Source organism: Oncorhynchus mykiss, chromosome 22, assembly GCF_057628025.1.
Source record: "Oncorhynchus mykiss isolate SJ-2025 chromosome 22, ASM5762802v1, whole genome shotgun sequence".
Classification (NCBI taxonomy): Eukaryota; Metazoa; Chordata; class Actinopteri; order Salmoniformes; family Salmonidae; genus Oncorhynchus; species Oncorhynchus mykiss.
In genome coordinates, this window is record NC_143043.1 from 35721360 (window position 1) to 35740151 (window position 18792).

The 18792-nt window shown below is 45.8% G+C and overlaps 1 protein-coding gene and 1 pseudogene across 1 annotated transcript in view; one reads left to right on the top strand and one right to left on the bottom strand.

Annotated features, from left to right (window-relative positions):
* The window catches only part of LOC110502089 (uncharacterized), a 17089-nt pseudogene extending 13924 nt beyond the window's left edge, over positions 1–3165 (bottom strand).
* LOC110501732 (guanylate-binding protein 2) overlaps positions 1–16950 on the top strand; it is an 18520-nt gene extending 1570 nt beyond the window's left edge. Inside the window, exons 2-11 of the mRNA XM_021579481.3 lie at positions 3984–4199; positions 7018–7145; positions 7739–7848; positions 8026–8216; positions 8337–8579; positions 8869–9149; positions 9425–9637; positions 9770–9872; positions 15071–15264; positions 15403–16950. Of these exons, the coding sequence (XP_021435156.2) occupies positions 4004–4199; positions 7018–7145; positions 7739–7848; positions 8026–8216; positions 8337–8579; positions 8869–9149; positions 9425–9637; positions 9770–9872; positions 15071–15264; positions 15403–15624 (1881 nt within the window). The 5' untranslated portion in view covers positions 3984–4003 and the 3' untranslated portion in view covers positions 15625–16950. The remainder of the gene's footprint in view (positions 1–3983; positions 4200–7017; positions 7146–7738; positions 7849–8025; positions 8217–8336; positions 8580–8868; positions 9150–9424; positions 9638–9769; positions 9873–15070; positions 15265–15402) is intronic.
* Positions 16951–18792: the final 1842 nt, after the last annotated feature.

An 18792-nucleotide genomic window follows, 5' to 3' on the forward strand; every position in this document is an offset into this window, starting at 1 on the left:
GCCAGACATAGCGTTTTCCTTGATGGCCAAAAAGCTACATTTTAGTTCCATCTGACCAGAGTACCTACTTCGATATGTTTGGGGAGTCTCCCACATGCCTTTTAGTGAACCCCAAACGTGTTTGCTTATTTTTTTCTTTAAGCAATGTCTTTTTTCTGGCCACTCTTCCGTAAACCACAGCTCTGTGGAGTGTATGGCTTAAAGTGGTCCCATGGACAGATACTCCAATTTCCGCTGTGGAGCTTAACAGCTCCTTCAGGGTTATCTTTGGTCTCTTTGATTAATGCCCTCTTTGCCTGGTCTGTGAGTTTTGGTGGGCGGCCCACTCTTGGCAGGTTTGTTGTGGTGCCATATTCTTTCCATTAAATCTTTTTTGATTTAACTGTGCTCCGTGGGATGTTCAAAGTTTCTGATATTTTTTTATAACCCAACCCTGATCTGTACTTCTCCATAACTTTGTCCCTGACCTGTTTGGAGAGCTCCTTGGTCTTCATGGTGCCGCTTGCTTCGTGGTGCCCCTTGCTTAGTGGTGTTGCAGACTCTGGGGCCTTTCAGAACAGGTGTATATATACTGAGATCATGTGACAGATCATGTAACACTTAGATTGCACACAGGTGGATTTTAGTTAACTAATTGTGACTTCTGAAGGTAATTGGTTGCACCAGATCTTATTTAGGGGCTTCATAGCAAAGGGGGTGAATACATATGCACGCACCACTTTCCGTTTTTAACTTTACATTTATTTTTTTAAACAAGTTATTTTTTTCATTTCACTTTACAAATTTTGACCATTGTCCATTACATGAAATCCAAATAAAAATCAATTTAAATTACAGGTTGTAATGCAACAAAATAGGAAAAACGCCAAGGGGGATGAATACTTTTGCAAGGCACTGTACATGACAAAAACTTGTACAATATGGCCGAGCCTAACCGAACCACAGCTGACTGCGAGGAAACGTGCTTCGGTTACGTTCGGCTATTGTTGACATAGTGTGTCTTTTCTCAGAAAAGGGGAGATGTAGTGATGTCTAATAGATTTGTCCCAAATTGATTGGTTATGCGTGTCATCGTCATAACCAAATATGACTAACCAAGCAATGACGACTAGCAGATAATAGCTCTGTGGACTGCATGTTAATTGCCTGATTTAAATGTCAGTAAAAAAAAATTGTAACATAAGTTTCGTTTTTCTTTAACATCGACAACACACGTAACTGTGTCTACTAGGACATCGGGGTAGACAGCCCTTTGTCCACAGCAACATTATTCTGCCCCGAAACGGTTGCTGTTCCTATACCTCTTTCTGAATAAAACAAAACAAGGATTTTGTCGCTCTTTTCAGAAAGGAAAAGTAAGCAAGTTTATTTTTTTCCAAGTGTCTCTGAACCTCAGTGGTAGTTTTACCTCTTGACTTCTCGAGGTTATTCTCACTAGTTGTGGTGAGGCTGGCTGAGGTGGTGATCTGAGTGAGGGGATGGGAGTTGGCTGGCTCACAGTTGGGGCCTGTGTGCTGTCCTCACTGGTAGACTGTGTGAGTCTTTTGTTGTTCTGCTGCTGTCTCTCTGGAGTAGGTGACTCTGGAAAAGCCTGAAGATGTCGCCTGTTTCTCCGAGCGATGGTGCCGTGTGCAGTTTCAAATCTACTGGCAAATCCTTTTCATATGAAGAGGAATCATGGATAAAACGTATCGGTGCTCATTGGCCATTGGACATAAACATTACACAACAAGTTCGAAATCGCAAATTCAAGAATGGAAGGAATCAGTGGCTGACTGCAAGCGTTGCAAAGTAATCACTAGCCTGCTATTCAGTGGAGTGGGTGTGTGGTTGGTGTGATTGGTGATAACGGCGCCGAAGGGCATGGCCGCCGTTTTACGATCCCTTAACCAATTGTGATAATGTGTATGTTTTTTGCGTTACTTGTAACTTATTTTGTACATAATGTTTCTGCCACCGTGACCGAAAATAGCTTCTTGATATCAGGGCAGCGATTACTCACGCTGTACTGGAGGAATTCTTCTTCTTCAACGAGTCTGACGGGAAGGATTTACTCCAGACACCCGAGAGATTTTGACTGGTTCCCCCACAGCAGGATGGCATGAAAAGGAGTGCAAGTAAGGGGAGAGGAAAAGTTATCGGTATGGTCTACCAGAGTACTCGCCCCTTACAGTGAGCCTGGTCTTTCAGTGGACAAGAGGACACAAAATGACCAGTAGTCCCGCAATACAGGCAACTCTTCGTGTGAAACCGGGATGTTCTGCTGGGGACAGCCTAGCTTTGCCTAGTTGCATCGGCTCGGGAAAAGGTGAATCAGCAGATTTCGGAGACTCAAGGGGGATTTCGGGTAGCCTCGGGTCCTCTCGGCCACGGACACGTAATGGATTTCCGGGATGACTCGGAGGCGAAGTGGAATCCTTGGGCGAGCGAGTGGAATCGGAACTCCTCTCCTTCCTACATTCCCGTAGCCGTCCATCGATCCGGATTATCAAGGCAATGAGCGAGTTGCGATCGGTCTGTAGTTCCCAGGCTGCTACCTCGTCCTTCACTTCCTCCGATAATCCATGCAGGAATGCGTCGAACAGCGTTTCCCGGTTCCAGGCACTCTCAGCTGCCAATGTACAGAAATCCACTGCATAGTCTGCCACACTGCGGGAGTCTTGCCAAAGCTGGAGTAACTTCCGGGCAACCTCCGCCACAAACTCCTCCAGACAGAAGCATATGGCCGACTGTTGTTCCCACACAGACGTAGCCCAGGCGAGAGCCCTCCCGGACATCAGCGTGATGAGGTATGCTATCTTCGAGTGGTCGAAGGGGAAGGAGGAGGCCTGCAGCTCGATGATAAGACAACACTGCGAGAAATACCCGACAGGTTCCCGACTCTCCAACGAAGCATTCCGGGGGAGGTAAGTGGGGTTCTTGGGAAACCGGAGTGGCCAGGGAGGCCGCGTTGCTAACAGCCGGGTTACTGAGGGGCTGGGAGGTTACCGTTGTGGTAGGCTGCCTGACAGACAACCTGTGGAATTGCTCCAGCAATGTGTTCAACACACCATCATGGCATTCGGCTAAGGTATGGAACCCACAAAGAAACTCCTTGTACCTTCCAATGGTGGCTCCTTGGGAGGAGACGGTGTTGCGGCGCTGGTCTGAATCTGCTGGGTCCATCATGGCCAGTTTGTACTGTCAAGACTCAGGAGATGACCCAGATGCAGACAGTTTCGAAGTAACAACAGTTTATTTCAAAAGCAAGGGGGCAGGCCAACGACAGGTCAAGGGCAGGCAAAGGTCAGTAATCCAGGGTGGTGTGACAAAGTACAGAATGGCAGGTAGGCTCAGAGTCAGGAATACTAGAAAACAGGAACTAGAGAAAGACAGGAGCATGGGTAAAATGCTGGTAGGCTTGACGAAACAAAACAAACTGGCAACAGACAAACAGAGAACACAGGTATACATACACTTGGATAATGGGGAAGATGGGCGACACCTGGAGGGGGGTGGAGACGAGCACCAAGACAGGTGAAACAGATCAGGGTGTGACACCTCTTACTGCCAAAAGGACTAACAGCATGTACAACGAGTAGAGTAAGTCTAAATATAATTGTATTCAAATTCGAGCTTGTAGGAGACTATTGCCTCTTTTTTAGGGCGACTTTGGTCAGACTGATAATCAATGGATTAGCGATCTGATATTTAGACAATTCATAGAGCAATTTTTTGTCCGTTTCTTGTAAACTAGAAAATGTGATATAGGCTTGTCTCATGTGTTGAAAGAAACCAAGTAACAATTTAAAATATGTACCTTTTTAAGGTTGAAATAATTATTTTGTGTCACTGTAAACCCAATCTGTTATGATAAGCTTTTATTCACTCCATATCACCAGCCCCTGTGGCACCTTTATCACTTTAGGTTAATTGCACAAAAAAAGTTGAGGGACTTTTATGACACACACACAATCAAAAGTTCTTATGTGTGTCCTTGCCAGTGTTTCTATAGGACAGCATCATGACAGGCCAGACAGTATCCATGAAGGAACCAGTATGTCTGATAGAGAACGACAGTGATGGGAAGCTGCGTGTGGTCCGCAGTGCACTGGGCATCCTGAACCAGATTGACCAGCATGTGGTAGTGGTGTCGGTGGTCGGTCTGTACCGCACCGGCAAGTCCTACCTCATGAACAAGCTGGCTGGCGAGAAAAAAGGTGAGTACATCCACTAAAGCATTTTTGAATCTATGGTCCGCCCAGTCCAAACTAAAATATAAACACAATATGTAAAGTGTTGGTCCCATATTTCATGAGCCTAAATAAAAGATCCCTGAAATTTTCCATATACACAAAAAGCTTATTTCTCTGAAATGTTGTGCTCGAATTTGCTTGACAGGTGTGGCATATCAAGACGCTGATTAAACCGCATGTACAGTTGAAGTCGGAAGTTTACATACACCTAAGCCAAATACATTTAAACTCAGTTTTTCACAATTCCTGACATTTAATCCGAGTAACAATTCCCTGTTTTAGGTCAGGTAGGATCACCACTTTATTTTAAGAATGTGAATTGTCAGAATAATAGTAGAGAGAATGATTTATTTCAGCTTTTATTTCTTTCATCACATACCCAGTGGGTCAGAAGTACACATACACTCAATTAGTATTTGTTAGCATTGCCTTTAAATTGTTTAACTTGGGTCAAACGTTTCGGGTAGCCTTCCACAAGCTTCCCACAATAAGTTGGGTGAATTTTGGCCCATTCCTCCTGACAGAGCTGGCGTAACTGAGTCAGGTTTGTAGACCTCCTTGTTCACACGCGCTTTTTCAGTTCTGCCCCCAAATTTTCTATGGGATTGACGTCAGGGCTTTGTGATGGCCACTCCAATACCTTGACTTTGTTGTCCTTAAGTCGCTTTGCCACAAATTTGGAAGTATGCTTGGGGTCATTGTCCATTTGGAAGACCCATTTGTGTCCAAGCTTTAACTTCCTGACTGGTGTCTTGAGATGTTGCTTCAATATATCCACATAATATTCCCTCCTCATTGTGCCATTTATTTTGTGAAGTGCACCAGTCCGTCCTGCATCAAAGCACCACCACAACATGATGCTGCCACCCCCGTAGCCTATCAGAAGCTTCTAAAGGCATGACATAATTTTCTGGAATTTTCCAAGCTTTTTAAAGTCACAGTCAACTTAGTGAATGTAAACGTCTGACCCACTGGAATTGTGATACAGTGAATTATAAGTGAAATAATCTGTCTGTCAACAATTGTAGGAAAAATGACTTGTGTCATGCACAAAGTAGATGTTCTAACCAACTTAACAAAACTATAGTTTGTTAACAAGAAATTTGTGGAGTGGTTGAAAAACAAGTTTTAATGACTCCAACCTAAGTGTATGTAAACTTCCGACTTCAACTGTACCTTGTGCTTGAGACAATAAAAGGCCACTTTAAAATGTGCAGTTGTTATACAACACAATGCCACAGATGTCTTGAGGGACTGTGAAATATGCATGCTGACTTCGGGAATGTCCACCCGAGCTGTTGCCAGAGAATTGAATGTTCACTTCTCTACCATAAGCCGCCTCCAACATCATTTTGGCAGTACGTCCAACCGACCTCACAATGCAGACCACGCGTAACCAATCCAGGCCAGGACCTATATAACCGGCTTCTTCACCTGCGGAATAATCTGAGACCAGCCACCGGGACAGCAGGTGAAACTATGGATTTGCTCAATCGAAGAATTTCTGCACAAACTGTCAGAAACCATCTCAAGGAAGCTCATCTGCGTGCTCATCGTCCTCGCCATGGTCTTGACCTGACTGCAGTTCGGCGTCTTAACAGTCTTCAGTGGGCAAATTCTCACCTTCGATGGGGTCATGGTATGGGCAGACATAAGCTACTGACAACGAACACAATTACATTTTATCTATGGCAATTTTAATGCACAGTGATACTGTGACGGGATCCTAAGATCCATTGTCAGGCCATTCATCCGCTGCCATCACCTCATGTTTCAGCATGATAATGCACGGCCCCATGTCGCAAGGATCTGTACACAATTCCTGGAAGCTGAAAATGTCCCAGTTCTTTCATGGCCTGCATAGTCACCAGACTTGTCACTCATTGGGCATTTTTGGGATTCTCTAGATCAACGTGTACTACAGCGTGTTCCAGTTCCCACCAATATCCAGCGACTTTGCACAGCCATTGAAGAGGAGTGGGACAACATTCCACAGGCCACAATCAACAGCCTGATGAACTCTGTGTGAAGGAGATGTGTTGCGCTGCATGAGGCAAATGATGGTCACACCAGATACTGACTGGTTTTCTGATCTACGCCCCTACTTTTTTAAAAGCTATCGGTGACTAACATATACATATGAAATCCATAGATTAGGGCGTAATTTATTTCAATTTTCTGATTTCCATCTTTGCTCTGTAACTCAGTAAAATCTTTGAAATTGTTTCATGTATTTTTGTTCAATGTACATAACAATATGCATGACCTCAACACTGTTATATGGATAAGGAATGATTATGTATAAGATAATTATTTCTCATAAAGATAGGGTAATAGAAATGTGAAACAGAAAGTGTTTGAATGCATTTGTCATTCAGAGTTAGAGACAGATATGCTGCACCAAAGTACAGATTTGTCCTGTTCTAAACACATTATGCTTTGATGTTTATTTCTCTCCAAAATTGGAAATTCGACACATCCTGTTATTGCATTGTGGAAACTACAGTTTCTCTTTGTTTTACACCATAACATACAACCAGACAGCAGAGCAAACATCAAAAAAACATTTTGTTCCGACGACATTTGTTCTGGGTGGGTTGTGTAGATCAGGGTGCCGTTTTGCACTGGCTGCTAGTTTCACTTTCAGTCTGTCAGTATGGTATGCAGTATAACTAGACAAACAGGTTCATCTGAAAACCAGCAGGCTTGAGTTAACACTTTACATCCTGTTGCCTCTTTACAGATTCCATCCTAAGAACCGTTTTTATCCTTTGTCCTCAAGGTTTTGCCCTGGGAGCCACCATCCAGTCCAAAACTAAGGGCATCTGGATGTGGTGTGTGCCTCACCCTGAAAAAAGAGACCACACCCTGGTGCTGCTGGATACAGAGGGGCTGGGGGACGTGGAAAAGGTAGGAGGTCAAAGTTCACTCTCTGTCAAAAACCTTTTATGGCTGTTTAGATGACAGAATATAACATTGCTATGGGTAAAATCCCATGTTATCTCAATAAACTGTGCCTAGTACTGATAGCTGATGTCATCATCTGTATATAATGTCTGACTTATAAATGTATGATGTATACCAATTGATTCTAAAGAGTATAACAAATAAATAATGACCCATGAGCTTAGTTCAACTGTCATACCCCATCAGAACCCAAAATATAAGCTTGTTTTACTCCAATGTTTGTAAATGTAATTAAACACTGTAACATCATGGTTAACTACAATTATGATGTCACGGATGGTGAGTCATTGCACCCATAGCTCTATGAATTTGAGTGGTTACATTTCTCCAGGCCCATCCCTAATTTATTTGTATTTTTTTTACCAAAACCGAGTTAGGGTGCAGCTTTGTTATTGTTTCAATTAAGGATTCCAGCTTTGACCTTTATTTAGGTAGGGAGCCCATAAAACGGCGTATGGAGTAGACATTTAGTTACTGACTTAATTTCACTCTGGTATGAACAGAGTACCAATGTGTTCCTTCTGTTGTTTCTGCAGGGTGATGAGAAGAATGACAACTGGATCTTTTCCCTGGCTGTCCTGCTCAGCAGTACTCTGGTGTACAACAGCATGGGAACCATCGACAACAACGCCCTGGAGAAACTACAGTATCCTTCAGCAGGCCTATAAAGAAATATAGATTGATGTAGTCTAATTTGGTTAGAGGAAATCTACAAACACAATCAGAGTAAGAATCAATCCTTACTCTTTGAACCAACCAGCAGTTTACTGTGTAGTGTTGGTTATCTGGGTTCATTTCGTCCTCAACCCCCCCACCCCTACAGCTATGTGACAGAACTGACAGAGCACATCAAGGTGAAGTCCAACCAGCGAGCCGGGGAGGAATCTTCAGAGTACCTGCGTTACTTTCCTTCCTTTGTGTGGACAGTCAGAGATTTCACCCTGACCCTGGAGGTTGATGGGAGACCCATCACAGCCAATGAGTACCTGGAGAACGCTCTTAAACTGAGAACAGGTGAAGAGAACACCAGCTAGCACAGCTAACTTAATCTATTAATATAAACCATGGTTAGTCACGGTTAAACATTTAATTAGCTAATTAATGATTGATGTACTTTTCCTTTCATTTACAAAGGTCATAGTAAGAAAGATCAGGCATACAATCTGCCTCGTAGCTGCCTGCGGAACTATTTCTCTCCTCGCTGGTGCTTTGTGTTTGAGAGGCCAGCCAGCGGAGACAAAATGAGACGTATGGAGGAGCTGACCGACGCTGACCTGGAGCCCGCCTTCGTGGAGCAAGCCAAGGAGTTCTGTGACCACGTCTTCAATGACGCCAAGACCAAGACCCTGAAACAGGGCCTGAAAGTTACCGGTAGACGTGAGTATTACAACCCTGATATTGAGGATGGAAAGCAGTTATGAAAGTGGGTCATGATGTTTGATAATACAACTAAACTACTGCTGCTACTATTACCACTTCCTCTATTATTATAATTACGATTACTACAAGTACCATGACCAGTACAACTAACAACACCATTAGTACTTAAATTACTACTAATTCTACTACTTACTTTACTTCTATACAAGCACCACTGACCACCACAGTACTACCACCATCACTACCACATCTACCAGATATGCTGATTTCCTGCCCTCTCTTGCAGTGCTGGGAAACCTGGCAGAGACGTATGTGTCTGCCATCCGGAGTGGGCAGATCCCCTGCCTGGACAATGCTGTGTTGGCGCTGGCCCAAATTGAGAACTCTGGTGCCATCGAGAGGGCCAGGGCCCACTACCAGAAGGGCATGGCTGACTGGGTGGCCTACCCCACAGAGACCCAAGAGGAGCTGTCTGAAGTGCATGCTGTCATGGAGAAGGAGGCTGTGGCCATATTCATCAACAACTCCTTCAAAGACGAGGACCAGAAGTACCAGTTGGAGCTCATGGTATGAGAATGTAGATTCTATATTCAATTCAGTGATGTATGGATTTACAAGATGAGGATAATCTGTAATTTGGGTGAGCTACCCCTTTATGCTACATTTACATGTACATTTTAGTCCTTTAGCAGACACACTTATCCATAGCGACTTACAGCAGCAATTAGGGTTAAGTGCCTTACTCAAGGGCACATTGACAGATTATTCACCATTTATTACCTCAACTGAACCAAAACATTCTGGTTTGTTCTGGTACATTCTGAACCAACTTCCTTCTATAGAAAGTGGTTCAAGAGGAGTATGAGAAGATCTGTGAGAGGAACTACAAGGAGTCCCAGAAGGTATGCGAGTCCAAAATCCAATGCATCTTTGCCCCCCTGGAGGAGAAAATAAGGGATGGCTCCTACATGACCCCTGGAGGATACAAAGAGTACTGCAACGACCTGAAACTGGCCACCAGCGAATACAGATCTGAGGGAGGCAGGGGAGTGAAGGTATTTTGGGGAGGTAGTGCTTCAGCTATTTTAGGATATTATGTAATTATCATTTTTGTGGATGCTGGTCAAAAGAGTTACGAATGCACTGATGTGATGTTGGAAGTGAAATATTATGTGTGGTGGTTCCAGGCTGAAGAGGTACTGAAGGAGTACTTGGGAAGGAAGGCCAGCATTGGTGAGGCCATCCTGTCAGCAGACCAGTCCCTCACTGAAGCTGAGCAGAGAGCAGAAGGTGATATAGGTCACCATGAATATGCACTCCATGACCTGGCAACAACATTCTAATGACCACCAAATGGAGGCTTACCTCTCGTTCTCTTTGATATTTATCTCACTCACTCTCTCACACATACTCTGTTACGGTGCGTGAATGAGGACCCAAAAGCGAATTAACAAAACAGAGTATCTTTAATTACAAAACAAAACGTAGGCTCAGACGGACAGGCAGATTCCGACAGGACAGGACAAGGTTACAGGAACACGACGATGGTCTGGTTCAGGCATGAATGACACAAACAAACAAACAAGAATCCGACAAGGACAGGAGCAGAAACAGAGAGAGATATAGGGACCTAATCAGAGGGAAAAAGGGAACAGGTGGGGAACGGGGTGAATGGGTAGTTAGAGGAGACAAGGGACAGCTGGGGGAAAGCGGGGGAGAAAAGGTAACCTGACACGACCAGCAGAGGGAGACAGGGTGAAGGGAAAGGACAGAGACAAGACAACATGACAGTACATGACAGTACCCCCCCACTCACCGAGCGCCTCCTGGCGCACTCGAGGAGGAAACCTGGCGGCAACGGAGGAAATCCTCGATCAGCGCACGGTCCAGCACGTCCCGAGAGGGAACCCAACTCCTCTCCTCCGGACCGTACCCCTCCCAATCAACAAGGTACTGGTGACCACGGCCCCGAGGACGCATGTCCAAAATCCTGCGGACCCTGTAGATGGGTACGCCCTCGACAAGGATGGGGGGGGGGGGGGGGGGGGGGAAGACGAGCGGGGGCGCGAAGAACGGGCTTAACACAAGAGACATGGAAGACCGGGTGGACGCGACGAAGGTATCGCGGAAGAAGAAGTCGAACTGCGACAGGATTAATGACCCGAGAAATACGGAACGGACCAATGAACCGCGGGGTCAACTTGCGAGACGCCGTCTTAAGGGGAAGGTTCTGAGTGGAGAGCCAAACTCTCTGACCGCGACAATATCTAGGACTCTTAGTTCTACGCTTATTAGCAGCCCTCACAGTCTGCGTCCTATAACGGCAAAGTGCAGACCTGACCCTCTTCCAGGTGCGCTCGCAACGTTGGACAAAAGCCTGAGCGGAGGGGACGCTGGACTCGGCGAACTGAGATGAGAACAGCGGAGGCTGGTACCCGAGGCTACTCTGAAAAGGAGATAGCCCGGTTGCAGACGAAGGAAGCGAGTTGTGGGCGTATTCTGCCCAGGGGAGCTGTTCTGACCAAGACGCAGGGTTGCGAAAAGAAAGACTGCGTAAGATGCGACCAATAGTCTGATTGGCCCGTTCTGCTTGACCGTTAGACTGGGGGTGAAAGCCGGAAGAGAGACTGACGGAAGCCCCAATCAAACGGCAAAACTCCCTCCAAAATTGAGACGTGAATTGCGGACCTCTGTCCGAAACGACGTCTGACGGAAGGCCATGAATTCTGAAAACATTCTCGATGATGATTTGTGCCGTCTCTTTAGCAGAAGGAAGCTTAGCAAGGGGAATGAAATGAGCCGCCTTAGAGAACCTATCGACAACCGTAAGAATAACAGTCTTCCCCGCTGACGAAGGCAGTCCGGTGACAAAATCTAAGGCGATGTGAGACCACGGTCGAGAGGGAATGGGAAGCGGCCTGAGACGGCCGGCAGGAGGGGAGTTACCGGACTTAGTCTGCGCGCAGACCGAACAAGCAGCCACGAAACGACGCGTGTCATGCTCCCGGGTGGGCCACCAAAAACGCTGGCGAATGGAAGCAAGCGTACCCCGAACGCCAGGGTGGCCGGCTAACTTGGCAGAGTGAGCCCACTGAAGAACGGCCAGACGAGTAGGAACGGGAACGAAAAGAAGGTTCCTAGGACAAGCGCGCGGCGACGGAGTGTGAGTGAGCGCTTGCTTTACCTGCCTCTCAATTCCCCAGACAGTCAACCCGACAACACGCCCCTCAGGGAGAATCCCCTCGGGGTCAGTGGAGGCTACTGAAGAACTGAAGAGACGAGATAAAGCATCAGGCTTGGTGTTCTTAGAGCCCGGACGATAAGAAATCACGAACTCGAAACGAGCGAAAAACAGCGCCCAACGCGCCTGACGCGCATTAAGTCGTTTGGCAGAACGGATGTACTCAAGGTTCCTATGGTCAGTCCAAACGACAAAAGGAACGGTCGCCCCCTCCAACCACTGTCGCCATTCGCCTAGGGCTAACCGGATGGCGAGCAGTTCGCGGTTTCCCACATCATAGTTACGTTCCGACGGGGACAGGCGATGAGAAAAATACGCGCATGGGTGGACCTTGTCGTCAGAGAGGGAGCGCTGAGAAAGAATGGCTCCCACGCCCACCTCTGACGCGTCAACCTCGACAACGAACTGTCTAGAGACGTCAGGTGTAACAAGGATAGGAGCGGATGTAAAACGATTCTTGAGGAGATCAAAAGCTCCCTGGGCGGAAACGGACCACTTAAAGCACGTCTTGACAGAAGTAAGGGCTGTGAGAGGAGCTGCCACCTGACCGAAATTTCGGATGAAACGACGATAGAAGTTCGCGAAGCCGAGAAAGCGCTGCAGCTCGACGCGTGACTTAGGAGCGGGCCAATCAATGACAGCTTGGACCTTAGCGGGATCCATCTTAATGCCTTCAGCGGAAATAACAGAACCGAGAAATGTGACGGAGGAGGCATGAAAAGTGCACTTCTCAGCCTTCACAAAAAGACAATTCTCTAAAAGGCGCTGGAGGACACGTCGAACGTGCTGAAGATGAATCTGGAGTGACGGTGAAAAAATCAGGATATCGTCAAGGTAAACGAAAACAAAGATGTTCAGCATGTCTCTCAGGACATCATTGACTAATGCCTGAAAGACAGCTGGAGCGTTAGCGAGGCCGAAAGGAAGAACCCGGTATTCAAAGTGCCCTAACGGAGTGTTAAACGCCGTCTTCCACTCGTCCCCCTCCCTGATGCGCACGAGATGGTAAGCGTTACGAAGGTCCAACTTAGTGAAAAACCTGGCTCCCTGCAGGATCTCGAAGGCTGAAGACATAAGAGGAAGCGGATAACGATTCTTAACTGTTATGTCATTCAGCCCTCGATAATCTATGCAGGGGCGCAGAGACCCGTCCTTCTTCTTGACAAAAAAAAACCCCGCTCCGGCGGGAGAGGAGGAGGGGACTATGGTACCGGCGTCAAGAGCTACAGACAAATAATCCTCGAGAGCCTTACGTTCGGGAGCCGACAGAGAGTATAGTCTACCCCGGGGGGGAGTGGTTCCCGGAAGGAGATCAATACTACAATCATACGACCGGTGTGGAGGAAGAGAGGTGGCCCTGGACCGACTGAACACCGTGCGCAGATCGTGATATTCCTCCGGCACCCCTGTCAAATCACCAGGCTCCTCCTGTGAAGAAGAAACAGAGGAAACAGGAGGGATAGCAGACATTAAACATTTCACATGACAAGAGACGTTCCAGGAGAGGATAGAATTACTAGACCAATTAATGGAAGGATTATGACAAACTAGCCAGGGATGGCCCAAAACAACAGGTGTAAAAGGTGAACGAAAAATCAAAAAAGAAATGGTTTCGCTATGATTACCAGAAACAGTGAGGGTTAAAGGTAGCGTCTCACGCTGAATCCTGGGGAGAGGACTACCATCCAGGGCGAACAAGGCCGTGGACTCCCTTAACTGTCTGAGAGGAATGTCATGTTCCCGAGCCCAGGTCTCGTCCATAAAACAGCCCTCCGCCCCAGAGTCTATTAAGGCACTGCAGGAAGCTGACGAACCGGTCCAGCGTAGATGGACCGACAAGGTAGTGCAGGATCTTGAAGGAGAGACAGGAGTAGTAGCGCTCACCAGTAGCCCTCCGCTTACTGATGAGCTCTGGCTTTTACTGGACATGAAGTGACAAAATGACCAGCAGAACCGCAATAGAGACAGAGGCGGTTGGTGATTCTCCGTTCCCTCTCCTTAGTCGAGATGCGGATACCTCCCAGCTGCATAGGCTCAGCTCCCGAGCCGGCAGAGGAAGATGGTAGTGATGCGGAGAGGGGGGCAACGGAGAACGCGAGCTCCTTTCCACGAGCTCGGTGACGAAGATCAACCCGTCGCTCAATGCGAATAGCGAGTTCAATCAAGGAATCCACGCTGGAAGGAACCTCCCGGGAGAGAATCTCATCCTTTACCTCTGCGCGGAGACCCTCCAGAAGACGAGCGAGCAAAGCCGGCTCGTTCCAGCCACTGGAGGCAGCAAGAGTGCGAAACTCAATAGAGTAGTCTGTTATGGATCGATTGCCTTGACATAGGGAAGACAGGGCCCTGGAAGCCTCCTCCCCAAAAACAGATCGATCAAAAACCCGTATCATCTCCTCCTTAAAGTCCTGATACTGGTTAGTACACTCAGCCCTTGCCTCCCAGATTGCCGTGCCCCACTCACGAGCCCGTCCAGTAAGGAGAGATATGACGTAGGCGACACGAGCAGTGCTCCTGGCGTAAGTGTTGGGCTGGAGAGAAAACACAATATCACACTGGGTGAGGAACGAGCGGCATTCAGTGGGCTCCCCAGAGTAACACGGCGGGTTATTGATTCTGGGCTCCGGAGATTCGAAAGCCCTGGAAGTGGCCGGTGGATCGAGGCGGAGATGGTGAACCTGTTCTGTGAGGTTGGAGACTTGGGTGGCCAGGGTCTCAACGGCATGTCGAGCAGCAGACAATTCCTGCTCGTGTCTGCCTAGCATCGCTCCCTGGATCTCGACGGCTGAGTGGAGAGGATCCGAAGTCGCTGGGTCCATTCTTGGTCGGATTCTTCTGTTACGGTGCGTGAATGAGGACCCAAAAGCGAATTAACAAAACAGAGTATCTTTAATTACAAAACAAAACGTAGGCTCAGACGGACAGGCAGATTCCGACAGGACAGGACAAGGTTACAGGAACACGACGATGGTCTGGTTCAGGCATGAATGACACAAACAAACAAACAAGAATCCGACAAGGACAGGAGCAGAAACAGAGAGAGATATAGGGACCTAATCAGAGGGAAAAAGGGAACAGGTGGGGAACGGGGTGAATGGGTAGTTAGAGGAGACAAGGGACAGCTGGGGGAAAGCGGGGGAGAAAAGGTAACCTGACACGACCAGCAGAGGGAGACAGGGTGAAGGGAAAGGACAGAGACAAGACAACATGACAGTACATGACATACTCTGTCCATCTTTCTCTGCAGCGGAGCAAGCAAAAAGAGAGGCATCTGAGCGGGAGAATCGAGCCATGGAGGAGCAGCTGGTTGTCCAGGAGAGGTTGAGAGCGGACCAGCAGAGGACGTATGAGGAGAATGTGAACCAGCTGATGGAGAGGATGGAGAGAGACAGCAGAAATGCCATAGCAGAGCACGATAGAGTTCTACAGGCCAGACTGAAGGTAGGAATAAAAAAAACACAAACATTGAGAAGTACTCTTTAAAACTACAGTAACTCTAGCGGTAAGATTAACTGTGTGTATGTGTTTTGTTTTAATGACACAGTCCGTGATGTGTAAAAACAAACCTTGTAATTTCAGGAGCAGAATGACCTTCACCGGCAAGGGTTTGATGACAGAGCACACCAAATGCAAAGAGAGATAGATGCCCTTAAGGGTGCGAAGGCACAAGAGGAAGAGAAAAACCCCTCATTTATGAGCACAGCTCTGGATACTGTTGGGACTGCAGCTGCCTTGTTCCTTCCAGGAATAATTCCCAAAGTAGGAGGAATGGTTGTGAAATGGCTGTCTAAGTTGTTCTGATGTAGGTTCCCGAGGAGGATGATGAGCTATTATTCTTATAGATTGATTGAATCTGTATTTATTGATAGTTGATTCATGGATTTAGGTTAAGCACTCAGTTAAGGTTTTAGTTTATGTTTTTTAATAAACATTTTGAATGCCTAATTATGGTAAACTAATGCTTTTAGAAAACACACTTAAAAATGGTTTTGCACAGGTGTTTTTTAAATGTTACTATTACCAAATAGGCCTAATTTTTAACACTGATGATGTTTATATGCACACCAATATCCTGTTATTATTCGGGATACTCAAGTATTCTATTCTTGAGTTGAGTCATATAAACGTCATATCCCATTTACAATAACCCGAAAAATCTTGACGTATATTGCGTCGTGACTGTTGCTCATTGAATGATTAAAGGTTTTTAATTGCGTGATGAACTAAATCAAGTAATTATTAACATTAACCTGGGGCACCATGGGAAAATTAGTTTTATTGAGTTTCTATTTCCCAAATTAACTCAAAGAATATCAGAATATCGATTTTACAAGAGCCGCTAATTAATCGGTTAACTCTACAGTCTCGTTCTGAACGTCGCATAATCCGTGAATCTGCACGGACCCGGGTCTCACCAATGAGTTCTTACCACACCAATCTTAGTTGAGTATTTATTTACTAGAAAGCTAAAATGATGATAAAATATATACATACACAAAAACACATTCTAGGCTATTGATTAGAACTTAGTATAATGGGCCAACACACTGTGGCGCGTGTTACCCAAAATGGGGATTTAAAAGAGAGAAAAAGAGAAAGTACACGAGAGAAATGTACATTTGGGTGAATTTGTCAGCTATTCTTATTCTAAAAAGGATCTCTAAGGTCAGGGCGTGACAACTTTAAACAATGTCACTTTATATAATGTTCTCATACCCTACATTACTCATCTCATATGTATATACTGTACTCTATACCATCTACTGCATCTTGCCATCTTGATGTAATGTATCACAAGCCACTTTAAACAATGCCACTTTATATGTTTACATACCCTACATTACTCATCTCGTATGTATATACTGTACTCTATACCATCTACTGCATCTTGCCTATGCCATTCGGCCATCACTCATTTATATATTTTTATGTACTCGTATGTACATATTCATATTCATTCCTTTACACTTGTATAAGGTAGTTGTTGTGGAATTGTTAGGTTATGTTACTTGTTAGATATTACTGCATGGTCGGAACTAGAAGCACAAGCATTTCGCTACACTTGCAATAACATCTGCTAACCATGTGTATGTGACAAATACATTTGATTTGATTTGATGAGAGAAATTCCACTTTTTGTCTCCTGCCAATGCTTTGAAATTTGGCACAAATGGTGTGCATGAGAGCAACTCGGAGACACTGGTGAGCCTGGTGCGGTATTTGTTTTTAATGAAGTTAATTGTGGAGGGCTTCCTGAGTGGCGCAGCGGTCTAAGGCACTGCTTCACAGTGTTAGAGGTGTCGCTACAGATCTGGGTTCGATCCCGGGCTGTGTCGCGACTGGGAGACCCATGTATAGTGCACAATCGAGGGTTTGGCCGGCTGTGATGTGCTTGTCCCATAGTGCTCTTGCAACTCCTTGTGGCAGCTGAGCACATGCATGCTGACTTCGGTTGACAGCTGTACGGCGTTTCCGCCGACACATTGGTGCAGCTGGCTTCCGGGTTAAGCAAGCAGTGCGGCTTGGTGGGTTTGTGTTTCAGAGGATGTTGCAGTGACGGGACAAGACTGTAACTACCAATTGGATATCACGAAAAAGGGGTAAAAAGTACTATAAAAAAAAATGTATATATATGGAGAAGGCTGATGTACAGCTGTATGTGGAGCCAAACATGGTCAGGATGTGTAGTGCCAGTTACTTGAGAACTGGGACATCAGCTGCAAGCACCATCTTTGCAGCTCAATCAACTCCGTTTGCAGTGATGTGACATCTACCCATCTGAAAATCAGTTTTTCTTCCTCTGACAATTTTGTCCCATTTATGACCAAGAAGGTTCTGGATTAGCAGCAGTTCTCTTCCAACAGTGAAGTCATCAAGCTGGGCATTGAATCATCCACATCTAATGAAGTACATGGTGCATTTTGAGTGGCCTCATCAAGTTGTTAAGTCAAAACTTCAGCAAATATTTCAGTTCTCATTGCTGTGGAATCTGACAGTGGGATCAGTTTTATATTTTCCATTCAAGCAAGGTGTCAGTAACTCCACACAAGCATTATTTTACCATCTCAGCGTCAGTAAAACCAAAGTTATCCGCAATGAACAATCCCTTGCACGTTGTTTGGCTGTCAGGGAATTTACTTTGGTGGATCTGGGATGTGATTGGTGTCATAATAGAGCTTAATGTTGCCACTTTTCATGAGGACGACGGACTTGCTGCATGTCAGGCACGTTGGTTTTGTACGCATACTTTTCCGTCCACTCGTCTTTGAGTATTTTTTTTAACATGTCATATTAACAAAGATACTGCTAACTAAGCTCTTTCTTCTATCTGTGATATTAACACTTGAACAGTGGTCAAATATTTGTATCTTTCTGTCTGTTTGTCCCGAGGTTCCACAGAGGATATTTGCATTTATGTGGTTGGGTAAAACGAGGGGTTGAATTAGACGGGGAACTAGTAGAGGTGAGGGTTGCTTCAAGAGAGAGAGAGTTGCTGAGTTAGAAATAACGCCACGCCCAGTTGATTTTTGAAAGCTGTCCTAAAAATAATATATTCATTTTGATATGACTGAATGCGATGTTGCCCGGTCCGTATTGACCCTTCTCTGGGTCCAGACCCGGACCGCGATTTGAGTTTGGTTGATCTATCTGGTCAAGCAGGTCGACAACCACACCTATCATTATCCTATTTTTTTATTAAACACATACAAGAATGGTGTATAGGTATAAAATACAAGTATACCATTCTTATCTAAACATAAAAGAGCAGACAGAAACAACAAGACCCAGAGTTCTGGGTACAAAACAAATAATACAGAACACGACATACAGAACAAGGACTGGTAGAAAGAAAGAGGGTAGATGTCACCCCTCCCCCCCACTTATTCCTCTCCCTTATTCCCCACTATTCTAGCCTGACATTTATCACACAGGGGATGTATCAGGAAATATCCTATGCAGTTTGGTTTT